The sequence below is a fragment of the Mercenaria mercenaria genome, chromosome 13 (genome assembly GCF_021730395.1).
Source record: "Mercenaria mercenaria strain notata chromosome 13, MADL_Memer_1, whole genome shotgun sequence".
NCBI lineage: Eukaryota > Metazoa > Mollusca > Bivalvia > Venerida > Veneridae > Mercenaria > Mercenaria mercenaria.
The window spans coordinates 13,327,631-13,343,416 of record NC_069373.1 but is presented as its reverse complement, the minus strand read 5'-3'; the positions used below and the strand labels follow the sequence as shown (position 1 = coordinate 13,343,416).

The 15,786-nt window shown below is 35.9% G+C and overlaps 1 protein-coding gene across 1 annotated transcript in view; it reads left to right on the top strand.

Annotated features, from left to right (window-relative positions):
• The window catches only part of LOC123529765 (dynein axonemal heavy chain 3-like), a 128,921-nt gene that overhangs the window by 77,891 nt on the left and 35,244 nt on the right, over positions 1 to 15,786 (top strand). The window contains exons 44-53 of the mRNA XM_053520732.1: positions 6,557 to 6,795; positions 7,414 to 7,563; positions 8,015 to 8,231; positions 8,873 to 8,986; positions 9,900 to 10,049; positions 10,877 to 11,056; positions 11,564 to 11,702; positions 14,063 to 14,253; positions 14,627 to 14,722; positions 15,302 to 15,493. Coding sequence (XP_053376707.1) covers positions 6,557 to 6,795; positions 7,414 to 7,563; positions 8,015 to 8,231; positions 8,873 to 8,986; positions 9,900 to 10,049; positions 10,877 to 11,056; positions 11,564 to 11,702; positions 14,063 to 14,253; positions 14,627 to 14,722; positions 15,302 to 15,493 — 1,668 coding nt within the window. The remainder of the gene's footprint in view (positions 1 to 6,556; positions 6,796 to 7,413; positions 7,564 to 8,014; positions 8,232 to 8,872; positions 8,987 to 9,899; positions 10,050 to 10,876; positions 11,057 to 11,563; positions 11,703 to 14,062; positions 14,254 to 14,626; positions 14,723 to 15,301; positions 15,494 to 15,786) is intronic.

Here is a 15,786-nt window from a genome sequence, read left to right as displayed (position 1 = left end):
GTCTACAGGAATACATTACCTTTGCCCTGATGTCTACAGAAATACATTACCATTGCACTGATGTCTACAGGGATACATTACTATTGTACTGATGTCCACAGGGATACATTACCATTGCCCTGATGTCTACAGGAATACATTACTATTGCACTGATGTCTACAGGAACACATTACCATTGCACTGATGTCTACAGGGATACATTACTATTGTACTGATGTCCACAGGGATACATTACCATTGCCCTGATGTCTACAGGAATACATTACCTTTGCACTGATGTCTACAGGGATACATTACTATTGTACTGATGTCCACAGGGATACATTACCATTGCACTGATGTTTACAGGAATGCATCCCAATCGCACTGATGTCTATAGGAATTCATTACAATTGCAAAGATGTCTACAGGAACACATTACTTACCATTGCACTGATGTCCACAGGAATACATTATCATTGCACTGATGTCTACAGGAATACATGACTATTGCACTGATGTCTACAGGAACACATTGCCATTGCACTGATGTCCACAGGGATACATAACCATTGCACTGATGTCTACAGGAATACACTGCCATTTCACTGATGTCTACAGGAACACATTACCACTGCACTGATGTGTACAGGAACACATTGTCATTGCACTGATGTCTACAGGGATACATTACCATTGCACTGATGTCTACAGGGATACATTACCATTGCACTGATATCTACAGGAACACATTGCCATTGCACTGATGTCTACAGGAATACATTACTATTGCACTGATGTCTACAGGAACACATTACCATTGCACTGATGTCTACAGGGATACATTGCCATTGTACTGATGTCTACAGGGATACATTGCCATTGCACTGATGTCTACAGGAACACATTGTCATTGCACTGATGTCTACAGGGATACATTACCATTGCACTGATGTCTACAGGAACACATTGCCATTGCACTGATGTCTGCAGGAATGCATTACCATTGCAAAGATGTCTACAGGAACAAATTGCCATTGCACTGATGTCCACAGATTACCATTGCACTGATGTTTACATGAACACATTGCGATTGCACTGATGTCTACAGGGATGCATTACCATTGCACTGATGTCTACAGGAGCACATTGCCATTGCACTGATGTCCACAGGAATACATTACTATTGCACTGATGTCTACAGGGATACATTACTATTGCATTGATGTTTACAGGAATACATTGCCATTGCACTGATGTCTACAGGAACATATTGCCATTGCACTGATGTCCACAGGAATACATTACCATTGCACTGATGTCTACAGGGACACATTACGATTGCACTGATGTCTACAGGAACACATTGCCATTGCACTGATGTCCACAGGAATACATTACTATTGCACTGATGTCCACAGGGACACATTACTATTGCACTGATGTCCACAGGAATACATTACCATTGCACCGATGTCTACAGGAACACATTACTATTGCACTGATGTCCACAGGGACACATTACTATTGCACTGATGTCCACAGGAATACATTACCATTGCACTCATGTCTACAGGGACACATTACTATTGCACTGATGTCCACAGGGATACATTACCATTGCACTGATGTTTACAGGAATGCATCCCAATTGCACTGATGTCTGCAGGAATTCATTACAATTGCAAAGAGGTCAACAGGAACAAATTACCATTGCACTGATGTCCACAGGAATACATTATCATTGCACTGATTTCTACAAGAATACAATACTATTGCACTGATGTCTACAGGAACACATTGCCATTGCACTGATGTCCACAGGAATACATTATCATTGCACTGATTTCGATAGGAGCACATTACAGTTGCATTTATATCCACAGGAATACATTACCATTGCACTGATATCTACAGGAATTCATTACTATTGCACTGATGTCTTCAGGAATTCATTACCACTGCACTGATGTCTACAGGAATACATTACTATTGCACTGATGTCTACAGGAATACGTTACTATTGCACTGATGTCTACAGGAAATCATTACTATTGCACGGATGTCTACAAATACATTACTGTTGCACTTATGTTTACAGGAATACATTACTATTGCACTGATGTCTACAGGAATACATTACTATTGCACCGATGTCTACCGGAGCACATTACTATTGCATTTGTGACCGCAGGAATACAAAACCATTGCACTGTCTACAGGAATCCATTACTATTGCACTGAGGTCTACAGGAATATATTACAATTGCACTGATGTCTACTGGAGCACATTACCATTGCATTTGTGACCACTGGAATACATTACCATTGCACCAATGTCCACAGGAATATATTACTGTTGCACTGATGTTTACAGCAACACATTCGCATTGCACCGATGTTTACAGGAATTCATTACCATTGCACTGATGTTTACAAGAATTTATTACTATTGCTCTAATGTCTGCAAAAACACATACACGAACACATTACCACTGCACTGATGATTACAGGATCACATTACTATTGCACTTATCTTTATAGCAATTCATTACTGTTTCACTGATGTTTACAGATATTCATTATTGTTGCACTGAAATTTACAGGAACACATTACCATTGCATTGATGTTAACAGGAATTCATTACAATTGTACTGATATGTACAGGAACACATAACCATTAAAGTGATTTCTACAGGAACACATTACTATTGCATTTATGTCCGCAAGAATACATTACCATTGCACTGATGTCTAGAGGAACACATTACCATTGCACTGATGTCTGGAGGAACACATTACCATTGCACTGATGTCTACAAGAGCACATTACCATTGCATTGATGTCTACAGGAATACATTACCATTGCACTGATGTCTACAGGAATACATTACTATTGCACTGATGTCCACAGGGATACATTACCATTGCACTGATGTCTACAGGAACACATTGCCATTGCACTGATGTCCATATGAATACATTACCATTGCACGGATGTCTACAGGGATACATTACTATTGCAGTGATGTCCACATGGATACATTACTATTGCACTGATGTTTACAGGAATGCATCCCAGTTGCACTGATGTCTACAGGAATTAAGATGTCTACAGGAACACATTACTTACCATTGCACTGATGTCCACAGGAATACATTATCATTGCACTGATGTTTACAGGAATATATGACTATTGCACTGGTGTCTACAGGAACACATTGCCATTGCACTGATGTCCACAGGGATACATAACCATTGCACTGATGTCAACAGGAATACACTGCCATTGCACTGATGTCTACAGGAACACGTTACCATTGCACTGATGTCGACAGGAACACATTACCATTGCACTGATGTCGACAGGAATACATTGCCATTGCACTGATGTCTAGAGGAATACATTGCCATTGCACTGATGTCGACAGGAACACATTACCATTGCACTGATGTCTACAGGAATGCATTGCCATTGCACTGATGTCTGCAGGAATACATTGCCATTGCACTGATGTCTACAGAAACACATTGCCATTGCACTGATGTTCACAGGAACACATTACCATTGCACTGATGTCTTCAGGGACACATTACTGTTGCACTGATGTCTACAGGAATGCATTACCATTGCACTGATGTCTACAGGAACACATTGCCATTGCAATGATGTCCACAGGAATACATAACCATTGCACTGATGTCTACAGAGACACATTACTATTGCACTGAAGTTTACAGGGATACATTGCCATTGCACTGATGTTTACAGGAATGCATCCCAATTGCACTGATGTCTGCAGGAATTCATTACAATTGCAAAAGATGTCTACAGGAACACATAACTTACCATTGCACTGATGTCCACTGAAATACATTATCATTGCACTGATGTCTACAGGAATACATTAATTTTGGACTGATGTCTACAGGAACACATTGCCATTGCACTGATGTCCACAGGAATACATTATCATTGCACTGATGTCTACAGGAGCACATTACCATTGTATTATGTCCACAGGAATATATTACCATTGCACTGATGTCTACAGGAATACATTACTATTGCACTGATGTCTACAGAAATTCATTACCATTGCACTGATGTCCACAGGAATACATTACTATTGCACCAATGTCTACAGGAATACATTACTATTGCACTGATGTCTACAGGAATTCATTACCATTGCACTGATGTCTACAGGAATACATTACCGTTGCACTGATTTCTACAGGAATTCATTACCATTGCACTGAGGTCTACAGGAATACATTACTATTGCACTGATGTCTACAGGAATACATGACTTATAGAACATTTGAACCGCGCCATGAGAAAACCAACATAGTGGCTTGTGACCAGCATGGATTAAGACCATCCGCGCAGTCTGGTCAGGATCCATGCTGTTCGCTTTCAAAGTCTATTCCAATTAGAGAAACTGCTAGCGAACAGCATGGATCCGGACCATACTGTGCGGATGAGTAGGCAGGTCTGGATCCATGCTTATCGCAAAGCCACTATGTTGGTTTTCTCATGGCATGGCTCATTTATGTATAACTGCACTGGTACTACTAACTTCCATCACAAGTACATGTTTGAACTGTTTAATCCTCAGGTTTACATCAGTATGCTTGGCCAAAGTTACTTGTTAAGCTTTAATTAAATAAATGTCACCTACTCATTGTATAATATTAGTAGTCAATAGTATGTCTTATAGAAAAAATAAGCTATTTTTAGTTTGTAACATAGATTCAGCACAGCCACAGGTCTTAGTACACTCGTGCTGTCACTGTGCAGCTGTAAAGTGACTGCATTGTACTATATAGTGTCTGCACTATACTATATAGTGGTTACACTGCACTGTTCAGTGACTGCACTACATTATATAAAGTGATTCCACTGTTTTACATGGTGAATCCATTGCAGTATATATTGGTTACACTGCACTGTTTTCATTGTATATAGTGACTCCACTGTATTAGATAGTGACTGCACTACACTATATGTAACTTAGTTAATCGTATGTCAGTTTTATGTAGTTTTAAACACTAGCCCTGCTTGCTGCAATATTAGCTTTAAAACTAATAACTAATTCATAATAGTGTAAGGTATTTTCAATGCCAAAATTATTCTCATACTTTTACGTTACTTTTAAGTAACTTATATAATTATATTTCATATGAAATGAAAGGAAGTTAAAAAACTAACTGGCAATGGAATATTTACATAACAATTTGTAACACTACATAACATAATTTCATCATCCACTTTATATTAATATAATATTTGTAGAGGTAATTGTTACACTTCAATTTACAGCAGTTTTACCAATTTGCACACTTATTTTTGCTTTTCACCATTTTACAATGTGTGTGTTGATATTGAACTAACATTATGCTTAACTGATTTATATTAACCTTTAGCCTGCTAAAATTCTAAAATGGACTAGTTCATCATTCAATTTGGACAGAAACATTTATTATTCGAAGGGAGGTACACTGAAAATTTACTAACTGAATATTGAACAGTGCAGACATTATGATCGGTCTGCACAGATTGCAAAGGTAGAATAACTTGCTGTTGGCAGGCTGAAGGTTAACATTCCTTTTTGATGGAGATAAACTAATATTGTGTGTTTTTCACTTTGCATTTGATCTGCCCACCCTGTTACTAACAATAGAGGGACAGGGAGCTACGAATCATGGTAAGATATTCATGTATTTATTAGCACATCATTTAAGTATGCTGATTATAAATATAAAGTTTGACCTTTTTAGTGTTTTTTCTGAGGTGAGAAAACAGATATTATTAAGAAACATATTTAAGGGTATTACAGTTATACCCATGAATAGAGGCAACATTGATGATTTATAAGTGGTACGTTATTACAAGGTTTTAGGATTTCAGCAAAAATACATACCGACAAGAAAATTTCATAACTAGTCTGTCATTATTATTTAGTTAAGCGTATTATATGGCAATATGATAATTTGTTTTCTGACATTTTCAGTTTTTCGCAATAACAAAATGTTATCTTGATATTTTAGTTACTCCTCTTCTTTGCAGAAAGTGTGTGGAAATTTTTAGATTGCATAGACTTTAAAATACAGCTTAATGAATAAGTATTCAAGTGGAATTGAAACACATTTTAAAGTTCAAGGAAACATTATTTCAGCTTTATTTAGTGTTTTAGATCTTAAACACCTCAAGATATAAAATGAATAATTAATGAATATTTCAGTTTTTGACAAAATTGTACATAGACTATAACATATTGTTTTATCTTTGTAGAATTTGATATTTTATTGTTATGGAAAAATTTCTTTCTCTCTACAAATCCATGCTGTAGAGCAGGTAAATAGAAATTAAGAATAGAGAGTAAAACTGACTTTCAAGGGGTTTATTCAGGTCAAAATGACTTTTGATTCTTATTTACCAAATTTATCAAATCTATAATAACATTTTTGATTATTTCTAAATGATGTTTTTTTTTTCAGGAATTTAGAATCTTCATTCTAAAGTTGTTGTTATTTTATTTTATTTGATAACATTTTATTTATGATCAGATAAATGAGTTGATCATTAACACCATGGAGACAGAGCGGCAAAAGTACTTCCTAGAACGTTTGTTGTTGAATGACAAACCCTTACTTCTTGTCGGACCCACGGGGACTGGGAAGAGTGCTATAACCAACAATTATCTCTCGTCATTGCCCAAGGATAAATACATCATCAATAATGTGAACTTCTCTGCCCAGACGTCAGCCAATCAGACACAGGATATCATCTTCTCAAAATTAGACAGGTTTAGTTACATCGTCTTTATTTGTTTTTATATTGAGTACAGGATTATATTTTCAGTTTTTGTAAAGATTACCACAGTAAACACGAGAGGAGTTACGTTTTCAATATTCAAAACCAACTATAAATTCTTCAGAGTCGTTTTAGAAAGAGCATAAAGTTAACTTTTAATGTCCAGGTGACAAACGTATGAAAATAAAAATATGAATTGCATAGATGTAAGAAAAGAACCTTGAGTGAAACCTGAAGTGTCCTGAATTAATGATGTCATCTGTTGGGGAAAACATTTGTTACTTTTGAACTTGATCTGTGACTTTGATTCAGTGTTGTTACATTTTCTGGTCCTTTGCAAACATGGAGTCAATTCAATATCTGTGTAATAGAATTCCATTTAAACCGGTGTTAGGGGACAAAATGAGTGTTACACTTTCCATTACCTCTCATGAACAGACTCGGTCAAACCAATTCTGCTGTTAATTTGCTTGGTGGCAAGCTATGCTTCCAAAGAATATTCTTTGCAATATAGATTTTATTACATGATGTAGAATCTGAAGTCATTAATATGAAAGTAAGAAATTTATATTTGTACTGTGAGTATTGTTGAAGATATTTGTTGTTGTAGGAGAAAGAAAGGAGTGTATGGTCCCAACCCAGGTAAACAGTTGGTGGTGTTTGTAGATGATCTAAACATGCCAGCGAAAGAGAAGTACGGGGCACAGCCCCCAATAGAGGTGCTGAGGCAGTGGATAGACCAGGGATACTGGTTTGACAGGTTAACAAACTTAATAAGTCTCTTAACATTACAATTCTTCGTGTTTGGTGTCATGCAATATTTTAGGAAAGACACACTTTGCTCATAAAAGAATCAGAAACCAAGGTTTCAATAATGAATCACTTTAGGGATGTCATGTTCATGGATGGTATGTGCTTTAGCGGGTTAAGAGACTCAGGCTATCAGACTATGTCAAAATGCATCCTGCTGCATGTATACCACTGTTTAAAGTTGTCATCTACTCGGGTAGAACTAACTTGTTTAGACATGACTTGTAGGAGGATTGTAGGAGATGACCTCAATATAAATTATTATAAATTACATCCTTAAAACATAGAAATTTACATACTCAGTGTTATTCATTGTTTTTTTTCTTCTGTTTATTATATGAATGCCCTGTTAACAAGAAAAAAGTAAACGATGTAAAATGATTTTTTATTTACTTACACAGGAAGGACACTAGTATATTGAACCTTGTTGATATAAGTATGTTATGTGCCATGGGACCCCCAGGTGGTGGTCGTAACAATGTCACACCGAGATTTCTGAGACATTTCAATGTGGTTAGCATTCTGTCATTTGATGAGGACACAATGAAGAATATTTTTGCTCCGATTGTTGACTGGCACTTCAGATCTTTTGAAACTGCACATCGAAAATGGTCAAGGGTAAGGATGATTTGATTTTTACTTTAATGATGGATCATTTATTGATAGATCAAGTTCCCGAGATGTTATTCAAATAACATGAAATAAAGACATTTAATTATAAATTATTTTAAAACAGAAACAAAATTGGCATTATCATCGAGAAATACTATAGCAGTCATACCATATAGATTATCATTTTCACACCAAAATACCATTGCCAGTGGTAATGGGGATTAAATATCATATTCACTGATGCCATTGTCAGTGTTAATGGAGTTAAATATCATATTAACTGATGCCACAACACTATTGTCTATGATATCTTATTCACTGATGCCACAACATCATTACCAGTTGTAATGGGGATTAAATATCATATTCACTGATGCCATTGTCAGTCGTCAGTGTTAATGGAGTTAAATATCATATTCACTGATGCCACAACACTATTGTCTATGATACCTTATTCACTGATGCCACAACATCATTGTCAGTGGTAATGGGGATTAAATATTATATTCACTGACACCTCAACACCACTTCCAGTAATAATCAAGTTAAAAATCTATAAGCACCATTGTCAGTGAAAGTTAAAGTAACTACTGTTTCTATTATTGAAGTATTTAAGTTAATACCTAGATGATGTTGTATATTTACAGATCATAGTGTCAGCTACATTAGAGATATATCAGAAGGCAATTCAGAACTTCCTACCTTCACCATCACGTTCTCATTATGTGTTCAATCTCAGAGACTTTGCTAGAGTTGTTCAGGTAAATTCCAGTCTTAAGGGAAGAAGGAGTTTGACGATTTTTATGTCCATGTCAAGTTTTAGAACCATACGGCGACTTTTAAGTTAAACAGGTGGAAAAAGACCACACAGATGCTCCTTGGCGAACCATTGGCCTTCAATAAGTCCCCACACGCATGATTCTACCATAGCAAGTAGAAACAAACCCAAAGTGATGAAGGGCAAGTAATTCAATTATCCATCTTAACCAGTCAGATGTGATGAACCTGGAGCTATGTTTTACAGAAAAGATCTGTTTAGGGTAGTTCTGCATGTTTGATAAACCGAAAGTAATGGCGTTATGTCATTTATCCAGATAATGTAGAATAAAGCCAGAACTCAGTATACGGAAATGAAAATCGTTTCGTAAATTAATGGCAATCTGTGAGTACATTTATTTAAATGGCAAGGTAAACTATCTTTCTAAAGATAACATATAATATTAAACGTTTAACGCATTATATAATACCAAATGATGTCTTAAAATCAGCGTGTCATGTGTGGATCTCTTTAACTATGGGCATGTATCTTTTGCTGTGACTATTTTTACCGCAGTTTTGGATCTTTGCTGAATTTTTTCAAGCTTTGAAAAATCAGGGTTTAATCAAATTCTACAGTTTAGAAAAACTAATTGATCCAGATATGCAAAACCAACTTAAGTACAGTTATACAGAAAGTTTATAGAACGAATGCTGCAAGCTTTACCTCCAGCTGGAATGATTGGCAAGGAATAATCAACCTTACATAACAGCTAGAACAAAGACGAATTGGGTTTTGTTTGAAACGGTGCTTTAATTAGTATAATCTTCATGTGAATATGAGTCACTGCAGTTTTGTTTTCTGATTGTATTGATTTGATTTTCAGCATATCATAATGTAAACCTTTACATTTGTAGGGTGTGTTATTGTTGAAGTCTGAAGTAGTACCAGATGGTCAAGAAGGATCCCAGAAGATTATCCGACTGTGGATTCACGAGGTTTATCGGGTGTTCTATGATAGACTGGTGGACGAGACAGACAGAGATACGTTCTTTGGCATGGTTAAGGTTGGTGTTCATTTATCATACAGTAATATCTTGTATTTAGGGGCAGCTGGGGCAAATGTATGAAAGACATAACATATGTAATAGTTTTGTAACAAACAGCCAGTGGTATTAGAAGTTTATGTAGACTCCTGTTAATTAATTCCTCAGTAAGCTTCAAAACTTCAACTGCTGCATAGCTCTCAATAAAAAATCAGACAAACAAAATATGTTTTAGCTACTATAACTGAATAATCAATTATATCAAATATTTCTGCTGTCAGTAAGCTAGAGAAATTTTGGCACAACTGATTTATAAATATTGAAATGTTTTACTCCCGTCTTCATTCACTATCATGCATTTAACATGAAATTGAGTATTGTATTGAGTATGATAGATACATTGCAGGAATCGACATGAAGACATCATCTTTTCCATTATATTTGTAGAAATATTCCATGAATTTCTTTATAGGGGCCTTTTTATATAATATATTCTAACACTTAAGATTTTCTTTCATATAAACAAAGAAGGATTTTACCGTGTATTGTCTTGTCGATTAAAACACGTTTCGCAAAATGACCTACTTTTGGCTATTCTGCCTAAAAAGGATTGTAGATTAGAATTCCTTCCTGGTGTTATTTGAACATGTTAAGATGGAAATAGATTTTAGTTTTGCGTGCTTTGTTGGTCAATAAAACACTTTTTTTTCGTTCAGATGCGTCGTTTTTAATCACTCATTCATTTGGCCTTCGCGATTCAATTACTATGCATCTGAACTCAAAACCGTGTTTTAATTGCCAACAAAGCACGCAAAACTAAAATCTATTTCTCAATTTTACCTTTATAGACATCAGTGGAGGGCCAGTTTAAGGACAAGATGCCTAGTCTGTTTTCACACATCACCGGTGATCCAAAGGCAGAGGTTACTGATGATAATATACGCAGTTTGTTGTTTGGAGATTATCTCAACAAGGGAAAAACAGAGAAACTCTACGATGAGATACAGAATCTCGATGAGTTGAGAGAGGTATGAATTAAGATCTAAATATCGAGAAAGAATGCCTCGAAAATGTGGTAATGGAACATACAGGTAAAAAAGTAGGTAGCGTGGTTTCCGAACTGCCAAAAGTTCCTATGTATTGTAACTTTTACCCTGCTAAATTTTTAAAAAGATTGGTCCATCGTTCAATTTGGGCAGTACCACTTGTATATCAAAAGGGTGTTTACTGAAAATATATTGACTGAATAGCGAAGAGTGCAGACCATGATCAGCCTGTACGAACGTCTTGGTCTGCACTGGTCGCAAAGGCAGAATCACTTGCTGCCAAAAGGCTAAAGGTTAAGAACTACCATTATAAACATATATTATCTACAGTCGATTGAATAATACTTGAAACACACATGATGCCGGAATTGTTATATGTATTGCTTTTTTTGCTGAAAAAAACTTTGATTTAGATTTTTGCCAATAACATGTAGGGGAAAACATACATTTTCCTACTTCGTATTTGTCAAATGAATATTTCTTTTACAGGTGATAGAACAGTGTTTAGAGGAATACAACATGATGAGTAAAGCTCCAATGGACCTTGTCATGTTCAGGTTTGCAATTGAACATATATCAAGAATCAGTCGTGTTCTGAAACAACCTAATGGACATTGTCTGCTTGTAGGTAAGTATATATGACAGATAGACAGATGTAATACCATTTTATATTTGTAAAAAATGTGTTTAAGTATAATGTAATAATACTCCTAGATTTAATCCGCCCAGATGAATTCTAGTGTCATTGAAAAAGGTAGTTGTTCAGGTCAGAAATAAAGTTTTAATGGCAGTCAAAATAGTCAGTTTGTTTTGTAGAGTAGCCTAGAGTACAGTTATTTTGATAATGATTTAATATGCCAGAAGAGATGCAATTGTTAAACTTCCTTAGTTTATAACCTTTAGTGAGGACTGAATTAATAAGAGCCTTCATTTTTAGCTCACCTGTCACAAAGTGACAAGGTGAGCTTTTGTGATCGCGCGGTGTCCGTCGTCCGTCCGTCCGTGCGTGCGTCCGTCCGTCCGTCCGTAAACTTTTGCTTGTGACCACTCTAGGGGTCACATTTTTCATGGGATCTTTATGAAAGTTGGTCAGAATGTTCATCTTGATGATATCTAGGTCAAGTTCGAAACTGGGTCACGTGCCTTCAAAAACTAGGTCAGTAGGTCTAAAAATAGAAAAACCTTGTGACCTCTCTAGAGGCCATATATTTCACAAGATCTCCATGAAAATTAGTCGGAATGTTCACCTTGATGATATCTAAGTCAAGTTCGAAACTGAGTCACGTGCCATCAAAAACTAGGTCAGTAGGTCTAAAAATGGAAAAACCTTGTGACCTCTCTAGAGGCCATATATTTCATAAGATCTTCATGAAAGTTGGTCAGAACATTCACCTTGATGATCTCTAGGTCAGGTTCGAAAGTGGGTCACGTGCCGTCAAAAACTATGTCAGTAGGTCAAATAATAGAAAAACCTTGTGACCTCTCTAAAGGCCATATTTTTCTTGGGATCTATTATGAAAGTTGGTTTGAATGTTCATCTTGATGATATCTAGATCAAGTTTGAAAGTGGGTCACGTGCGGTCAAAAACTAGGTCAGTAGGTCTAAAAATAGAAAAACCTTGTGACCTCTCTAGAGGCCATATATTTCATGAGATCTTCATGAAAATTGGTCAGAATGTTCACCTTGATGATATCTAGGTCAAGTTCGAAAGTGGGTCACGTGCCGTCAAAAACTAGGTCAGTAGGTCAAATAATAGAAAAACCCTGTGACCTTTCTAGAGGCCATATTTTTCATGGGATCTGTATGAAAGTTGGTCTGAATGTTCATCTTGATGATATCTAGGTCAAGTTTAAAAGTGGGTCACGCGCCTTCAAAAAGTAGGTCAGTAGGTAAAATAATGAAAAAACGTTGTGACCTCTCTAGAGGCCATATTTTTCATGGGATCTGTATGAAAGTTGGTCTGAATGTTTTTCTTGATGATATATAGGTCAAATTTGAAACTGGGTCAACTGCGATCAAAAACTAGGTCAGTATGTCTTAAAATAGAAAAACCTTGTGACCTCTCTAGAGGGCATACCCTTGAACGGATCTTCATGAAAATTGGTCAGAATGTTCACCTTGATGATATCTAGGTCAAGTTTGAAACTGGGTCACGTGCTGTAAAAACTAGGTCAGTAGGTCGAATAATAAGAAAACCTTGTGACCTCTCTAGAGGCCATACGTTTCATGGGATCTATATGAAAGTTGGTCTGAATGTTCATCTTGATGATATCTAGGTCAAGTTTGAAACTGGGACAACTGCTGTCAAAAACTAGGTCAGTAGGTCTAAAATAATTAAAATCTTTTGACCTCTCTAGAGGCCATATTTTTCAATGGATCTTCATGAAAATTGATCTGAATATTCACCTTAATGATATCTAGGTCAGTTTCGAAACTGGGTCACGTGCGGTCAAAAACTAGGTCAGTAGGTATAAAAATAGAAAAACCTTGTGACCTCTCTAGAGGCCATATTTTTCATGAGATTTTCATGAAAATTAGTGAGAATGTTCACCTTGATGATATCTAGGTAAAGTTCAAAACAGGGTCACGTACCTTCGAAAACTAGGTCCATAGGTCAAATAATAGAAACACGTTGTGACCTCTCTAGAGACCATATTTTTCAATGGATCTTCATGAAAATTGGTCAGAATTTTTATCTTGATAATATCTAAATCAAGTTCAAAACTGGCTCACATGAGCTTAAAAACTAGGTCACTATGTCAGATAATAGAAAAAACGACGTCATACTCAAAACTGGGTCATGTGGGAAGAGGTGAGCGATTCAGGACCATCATGGTCCTCTTGTTTATGTTGCTACAATGCTATACATGAATATTCACTTTTGTAAGAATTACATTGTTAGGGGCATAATTTTTGTCTGTTTGCATTGTAAAGTACATGAATACTTCTGTTTTGTATAGTCAGGTACATGATATTTTCTGTTATAGGTATTGGAGGAAGTGGGCGTCAGAGTGCTACAAAGTTAGCTGCATTTATGTCTGATTTTGAGCTCTTCAGTATAGAGATAACTAAGAACTACAACATGCCGGAATGGCGGGATGATCTACGTAAGATGATGAGAAAGGCAGGAGATGAGGGTATATCAATGGTCTTCTTGTTTGGGGATCATCAAATCAAGGTAGACTTTCTATTAACATTTGCTTTGAGGCCTTGTCTTTGACGTTTATAGTTATGTATGCCACCAGAAAGATTTAGGTGCTCTTACCAGGCCACAGTATAATTGTGTTATATTTTAGACAGCCAAGTACATTTATATTTTTTGATTATCATACAAGTCCTGTTGTTTTAATTTCCAAGTGATGTGTATTCCTTTTTGAAACAAATCTGTCTAGCATCTACTTTAAAAGGAAACAGTTTGTGTCACCAATATATTTATTTGGCAAAATACTTTGAAATCCATGTAGCATTTTGACATATCTGTAGTGCTTGCTTATATGGCGAGGTTAGAGGTTTGGTATATTGTACACTATTTAACTATTTTTCTTACACAGGATGTGGCATTCTTAGAAGATGTGAATATGATTTTGAACACAGGAGATATACCTAATCTTTATGACAATGAAGACAGATTAGAAATCATTGAAAAGGTAAAATTCTTATGCTATGGAAGCTAAATGTTTGAAATCACAATCCGTAATGAGTGACCAGTATATTAAGTGCAGAGTTCAATTCGTATTATTATCACTCTCTTTTAGATTAGGCTGATGTCTCTAAATTGCTTTTTGTACTTTTAGCATGTGTAAATGTTGAGTTCTGCTCAACCCGGGACTAGAGGGCATGCATTTCCAGTACCGTCCAAGAACAGGCTCAATCAAACCGAGCCTGCAACATTTTCGTTTTTGTCGTGTTGAGCGACCTGTGAAGTTTCCACTTTTCTCTATTTCAATAAACATGTTATATGAAATAGTTTAAACTACTTTGCCATCTTTTGGTAAAACATACTTCAATTTTAGTTTGTTATAAAAGGAAAGGATGGTAAAAATATTTTAGATGGCGAACATTCTAGTTTTGTGAGAAACTTGTGTGTGAATGAACTGTTGGAAGAAATGTGTGAAATCTAAAGTGAACTTATTACAGTAATATGATCAGTTTTAATGGTTTGATTGTAAAATTGGTATGGTCCTTACAATGTTTAGCATATGTTTTGAAACATGAATTATTTTCAGATGCAAGTGATCTGTCAAAATGAGAATTCCCCTCTGGAAAGGACACCATTGAACATGTACAACAAGTTTATAGAGCGTGTGAGACGTAATCTACATGTTGTGTTAGCTTTCAGTCCTATTGGAGATGCATTTAGAGCTAGGATAAGAATGTTTCCCTCACTCATCAACTGTTGTACTATAGACTGGTTTAAGGTAATTGAAATTAGTCATCATGTTATAATTGTGATACTTGTTTTTACTAGAGTTAAATTGCCTTTTGTTATGTTATTTTATCTAATTTTGACATATTCAAGAGATAGGGGACAATTGGTGTAAAATCATTATGGGGAAGAAGTTTCCACAGGATGATAAACTGCAACTTTTAAAGCACTAATTAAATACAGTGAAACAGTGGTTGCTTGAGCAGCAATTACTCAAACACAAGGACTGACTTAAGCAATTCAGTTTGGTCCCTGACCCTATCCCTTATATTTTCTATGTTTGAA